Source organism: Stegastes partitus, unplaced genomic scaffold (genome assembly GCF_000690725.1).
Source record: "Stegastes partitus isolate 25-593 unplaced genomic scaffold, Stegastes_partitus-1.0.2 Scaffold304, whole genome shotgun sequence".
Classification (NCBI taxonomy): Eukaryota; Metazoa; Chordata; class Actinopteri; family Pomacentridae; genus Stegastes; species Stegastes partitus.
In genome coordinates, this window is record NW_007578035.1 from 125,618 (window position 1) to 132,089 (window position 6,472).

A 6,472-nucleotide genomic window follows, 5' to 3' on the forward strand; every position below is an offset into this window, starting at 1 on the left:
CACCAGTCTCTCAAAGCACTTCATCACAGTTGAAGTGAGAGCCACAGCTCTATAATCATTCAGACTGCTGACCGATTGTCTCTTGGGGATGGGCACAATAGTGGCAGATTTTAGGCAGCTAGGGACTGTGCAGGCAGCCAATGAGAGGTTAAAAATGGTAGTAAAAACCTCTGTTAGCTGGTCTGCACAGCCCCTCAGTACCCTTCCCTGGACACCATCAGGACCAGCAGCCTTCGATGGGCTCATACCTCGGAGCACCCTCCTGACCTCCTCCGGGCTCACAGTGAGGGCCAGGTTGTCAGCGGGCGGCAGCATGGGGGCATCCTCTTCCTTGCTTACTTCAAACCCAGCAAAGAACTGATTTAGCTCCTCCACTAGGCTTGTGCTGGTGTTGGTGGTGGCAGCATTAGAAGCGTTCATGTTAACGAGGTCACAGATGTCCTGCCAAACACGTCGGGGGTTCCCCTCTGTGAAGCGCCCTTCGATGTTCTTGACGTATGCTGCCTTAGCCCGCTTAATGCCTCTTTTCAGGTTGGATCTGGCTGAGCTGTACAGTTCCATGTTCCCAGACCTGAAAACAGAGTACCGATCCCTCAGCAGCTGTTTGACCTCACTGTTCATCCACTGTTTTTTATTTGGATAATGTCTGACCCTCTTCTCCACTGTGACATTATCCATGCACATTTTATTATAAAGCAGAACAGAGGATGTATAGTCTGTGAGGTCCTCCTGTGCAAAGATGTCCCAGTTGGTTGTGTGGAAGCAGTCCCAGAGCTGTGGGATGGCATTTTCAGACCAAATCCATACGGGTCTCACCTCAGGTAAAGTTCTTTGTATGAGAGGTCTGTATGCTGGGGTGAGAAACAGGGACAAATGGTCCGATTGTCCGAGGTGGGGGAGGCGGGAGACTTTAAAAGCGCCCTTGATGTTGCTGTAAGCCTTATCCAGTACGTTATGACCTCTCATTGCACATGTAGAATGCTCGTAAAAATTAGGGAGCACATCCAGGTGGGCAGACTACTGTTTGCTAACAGCTGCTAACAAGGTCTTTAATGCTACATTAGCACTCAGTGGTATGTACACAGCCATTACCATGACAACCGTGTGTTCTCGGGCCAAATAAACGGACGGTATCTAAGTGTAATAAACTCCAAATCAGGGGAACAGTGTGTTTCAGTCACTGTAGCATTTGTACACCACCTGTTGTTGGAGTAGATGACCAGTCCTACTCCTCCTCTGCTTTTCCCCCGAGTTACTCATCCGGTCGGCTCGGTGTGCTGTGCGGCCTGCTAGCACGATAGCTTTGTCTGCTACCCCCGGGTGAAGCCAGGTCTCTGTCACGACGACGATGCAGCTATCCCGCACAGTTTTCTGGGCCTCGATGGTGACTGATAGTTCATCAAACGTGTTCAGTGACCTGGCGTTCGTGAGGAAGATGCTGGATAATGCTGGTCTGTGCGGGTCCTTCCGTAGCCTAGCATGGACACCGGCTCAGTAGCCCCTCCTTCTACGCGGTCTCCTCCTTTGTTTATCCTTAAGGGGCCATTACCACCTGAGTTTCGGTGTCAATTGGGGGTTTGTTGCTTCCCCCCCCCTTGTTATGCGAGTTGTTAGTACCCCATCTGCCATAATGGGGTTCATTAGGGTCTTTCGTGGAATCTGAATGTGGTTTCACACCTATTCACAAACCACAGAGGTGAAACGTCTTCAAGGAACTCAAGCAAGTCCAGTTGCTTTTCAAGTTATTTTTTGGTGATTTCATTTTTTATTCTATAATTTGCATTTATTTATATGGAAATACTCCATGTTGCTCCTCTTTGTCTGGCCTTCCTGTTTGCTTTCTGTTGTGTTTTTTACTTTCTGGGTAACCTGCTTTAGCTTTATCTATCAAAGCAGTTTGTAACTTCTCATTTTTGAACGTGCTCTATAAATAAAGTTCTTCTTCTTCTTCTTCGCTGTGGCACTCCAAGTTGTGGTCAGGTGCACTGTGTTTCCGTTATCTTTGAAATGTGGTCTAGAACATGACAGGATTCCACAACAAACTGAACCGACTGAATGCAGTCAGTGTTGAAGAAATTCCGTTTTTAGAAAGGCTCACTTCTGTGCAAGGTCCCACTTAATGCAGCAAGTCAGGACAATGCAAGCAATGAAGTTTAAGGATATTTCTGTTGACCTCTATGATAAAGTTGTGGCATGACACTGACACTGGACAACATCTTAAAACAATTTTTAAAAATCTTATAGTTTCTGAGAGCACACTAGCTTTAGTAATTGATGTGTCAATATTCAAATTTGTGCAATAACTTCTATATTCACTGCACTCTGCACTTATATATATGGGGATAGGTTTGCATTTTTATTGTATTTCTACTGTTTATTTTATCATTTGTATATTGTGTATACCATTTCCACAAGTGCATCTGAATCTCGTGTATGCTCTGTGCATACAATGACAAGAAAGGAATCTAATCTAATCTAATCTAATCCAATCTAATCTAATCTAATCTAATCTAATCTAATAATTGTGAAATGAAAGAAGTTTGGAACCACCATGACTTTTTCTATGGTTAACCATCAAGCCAAACTAAGTAACCGAGCTGAAGCCTCTGATCACATTTAAATGGCTCAACTTAACCCAACATAGAACATCTGAGGAGAGACATTAAGATAGGAGTTCAAACGCTTCCCATCCAATCTGACTTTGATGGTAGAGACAATCTGCCTAAAAGAATGGGATAAAGAAAACTCAAAGCTGTAACCTCTGTCAAAGGTGCTTCTACTAAGTCCTGACTTCAGGTGCAGAATGAACGTGAGATTGAAGACGATCATCTTCGACTACAGTTACGTTAGTCTCATTTCTAGGGCAAAAGCAATTCTTAGGAAAACGCCTAGTTAGAATTAGTATGTAGTCTAGAACTGGGACGGAGCTTTAGAGTGATGTGGGATTGAGGACCCCAGTGATTAGCTATCTTTTTCAATGCCTCGTAGTCCTCTTAAGGCAGCGTCTCAGGTCACTATCTTACAATCCATCTCATTCTCTCTCTCGCTTGCTCTCTTTTTCTAATGATGTGACAGTAATGTTAATAAGATACTTGGTGCAACGAAAGAGAGAGAGAGAGAGAAAAAAAGGGGACGAGACAAAAGGGTTGACATTAATGAATGCATCTGGCAATTAAATGGAAATAAATAGTTTCTTGTTAGGAGAGAGACATTTCTGAGTTATAAACAGATAAAAATATCTTTGTGAAAGAGGGCAGCTCACTGTTTATGGTGTGCATGAGTAAAATTTGTAAGCCTTGTACGACCTGCTTTGGCAGTGATCTATTTAATTCTAGTCATGGTAAGTAAGCAGCTCTGAATGTATATCATAGCAATCAAAGCCAAATAAAGTGTGCCTGTGCTGTTACTACAGCTCTGCCTGTCTGGATGCTGCGTGGCGCTGACATGGATGATGAATAACTTATCTAATCAAGTGACTGATGAAGTAGAAGAGCGGCTGATTAGGGTAACAAGCCAGGTCAGGAGGGAGAAACTCAGCGCTGATTTCATCAACTAGCTGGACATCCTCCAAGGACATCACAACCTGGTCAAATACCTGGTTTATACTACACAGACACAAGGTGGTAGCCAGGCTTAACCTACACCGTGAAACAATCCAGGGCCAGACATGTTTAACAAATTGTTATGTAAACAGCACACCATGCATTGCAATGTGATCAATGTCCATCAAGTGATTTGACAATACTGAGTTATTTCTTATACCACGACAAATCAGGAGTTTAGACTTCTTGGTTGTAGAAAACAAAAACATACTCCAAGGTGCATCAAATAGCCCTCTTTTAGGCTGAAGGTGAGTTTGATTTACGCGAGAATGACACAAAACAGTAATTCCTAAAACTCAACCCAGCCACTGCCTTTAGTACGTTTCAGCACCATGGACAGCTCCAAAGTCGTCTCTATTATGAACCCATAGCTGTAAGCAGAGCTGTCCAGAGTGCTGAAATACAATTTTAACTCCTCAAACTGTATTAGCAGTTGGAATTGTGCTTGACTCGCGTTATTTCAAATGCAATAAATGCCTTGACTATTTAAGTGGGTGAGTGGGCCTTGTTAACCTTTTATGTGGAACTCATTCATCCCTCTTTGGTAGCATGGCTGAGGCGGGAGTTCTTTTGATACAAATGTCAATGTAAAACCATAGGTTCTTGTTATATAAGGCTGTTATGTGAGGTTCTCATGATGTGCAAGTGTGTGTGTGTGTGTGTGTGTGTGAGAGAGAGTGAGTGAAAGGACTGTATGTGAAATATCAGATGAATTCAAGGACATTTCTGCCTGTGTTTTAAAGCTAATAAACAAGTAAAATGCACAAGGACATGATATCTCAGGCAACAGAGAGAGGGGAAAAAGAAATTGTTGTTACAGTATAGAGTACACTAAGTCAGATTGTGTGCGTGTACAGACCTGCAGACAGAACACTGCCTTTGAGGCTGCAGGGCAGTGAACATGACGATGACAGAGTAGTTCCTGGGTGGGGCCTTGACGAAGCGACGGAACTTGTCCCCGTTCATCCGGACGACCGAACGCCGAGAGGACCACTCCATCATCTGGTCAACCTTCTCTGACAGCAGGTTCTGAAGACAAAGACAAAGAAGAAAAAAAAGGGGGGGCAGAGAGAACAATGCCTCCTATTAGGATTTTCCCATTCAAGCTGTGGAGAAATTCTCCTGTGCGTCCCCAAATGCCAAGAAAGAGCAGATGTACAAACAAACAAATATACGTGCTATAATTCATGAAGATGTTAAGCAATTCTCCTAACATACCGTATTTTCCGGACTATAAGTCGCGTTTTTTTTCATAGTTTGGCCGGGGGTTGTGACTTATACTCTGGAGCGACTTATGTGTGAAATTATTAACACANCGTCACCGTCCTGGATCAGGCTGATGACTGTAATGTGGTCTGCAAACTTCAAGAGTTTGACAGATGGATGCTTGGAGGTGCAGTCGTTGGTGGACAGGGAGAAGAGAAGTGGAGACAGGACACACCCCTGGGGGGCGCCGGTGCCGACAGTCCGGGTTGAAGAGGTGATGTCTCCCATCCTCACCTGCTGACTCCTGTCTGTCAGGAAGCTGGTGATCCACTGACAGATGGATGGAGACACATTGAGGAGGGAGAGTTTGGTGGAGAGAATTCCAGGGATTATGGTGTTGAAAGCCAAGCTGAAGTCCATAAACAGGATCCTTGCGGAACTCCCAGGGCCATCTAGATGTTGCAGGATGTAGTGCAGCCCCAGATTGACTGCATCATCCGCTGACCTGTTTGCCCGATAGGCAAACTGCAGGGGGTCCAGTAGAGGGCCTGCTATGAACCTCAGGTGGCTCAACTCCAGTCTCTCCAACGACTTCATGACCACAGATGTCAGAGCCACTGGTCTGTAGTCATATGAGATTGTGTGTATTCTTATGTTAACCTACATAACCAACACTTTCTCTGTTAACTGTCTCTAATGCTACACATATATTTACATGAATAAACTTGAATTTAACAGATTTAAATGAACTCTTTAGCACCTCATGTGTTTATAATGCTGTATTAGCAGGTTCTCTGAGAGAAATTCAGACACTTTAGAGTATTTTCTGATGTTTCAGATGAAGATTTTCAGTCTTCATCTACTGAATCAAATCTGTGTTGCCTCGCAGTAACTCACTTTCCTTAAAATGAAAATGGGCTTTACTCCAAGTATCACAGTTGTCATGAAGCTGTTGTTCTCAACTATTATCAACACTTATCTCATTGTTTTCTCTCCTTAAACATGTTAACAAGTGATCACAATAATAATGACATTTTCAATCAACATATACATTTAGTTTTGCCAATTTATTTTTGATGGCTTATATTTTTCTTGTTTATTACAAATACAGTTGTTTGTGACTGTATTTTTACTGCCAATTTTTTAATGGCAATTTGTCTGTTCTTTGTGTTTCCTGTTGCAACCCAGACGTTCTTTTATCCAGAGATGATGTTTCAGTGTCTGGATGCCTCTCAAGACGAACTGTTCCTTTGTCCTCGTTCTTTGTTCGTCTTCTTCTTCGTCTCCTCTTGATTTTATTCTAGCCAGTGTTTTTTGGGATTTGCAGCTCGTATCCTGACATTGTTCATTGGTCAGGCTGCATGCGGTCCAACTACTGGTTCAGATCCTCCACCGTCTCTTCCAGGTGGATGATCTCAGATTTCTTTCATCCCGAGTGTTTGGAGAGCTCTGTAGGAGGAGCTGCTGTTGTAACTCCTCCATCGTCTTCTCCTTCTGTAAGCCAGCTTCCCTCATGATGCAGATGGTGTTGCTCATGTCGGTCTTCTCAGCCTGGAGACTTCTGATGAGCTCAGTCTGCTCAGAGACACTTTGCTGCAGTGAGACTATATCTCTCTGCTTCTGGGTGTCTCTGGACAGCAGCACCTCACACTCATCGCGGAGTT

At 43.7% G+C, this 6,472-nt stretch overlaps 1 protein-coding gene across 1 annotated transcript in view; it reads right to left on the reverse strand.

Annotated features, from left to right (window-relative positions):
- The window catches only part of LOC103358334 (tumor suppressor candidate 3), a 95,884-nt gene that overhangs the window by 51,302 nt on the left and 38,110 nt on the right, over positions 1 to 6,472 (reverse strand). Inside the window, exon 2 of the mRNA XM_008283261.1 lies at positions 4,462 to 4,631. Within this exon, the coding sequence (XP_008281483.1) occupies positions 4,462 to 4,631 (170 nt within the window). The remainder of the gene's footprint in view (positions 1 to 4,461; positions 4,632 to 6,472) is intronic.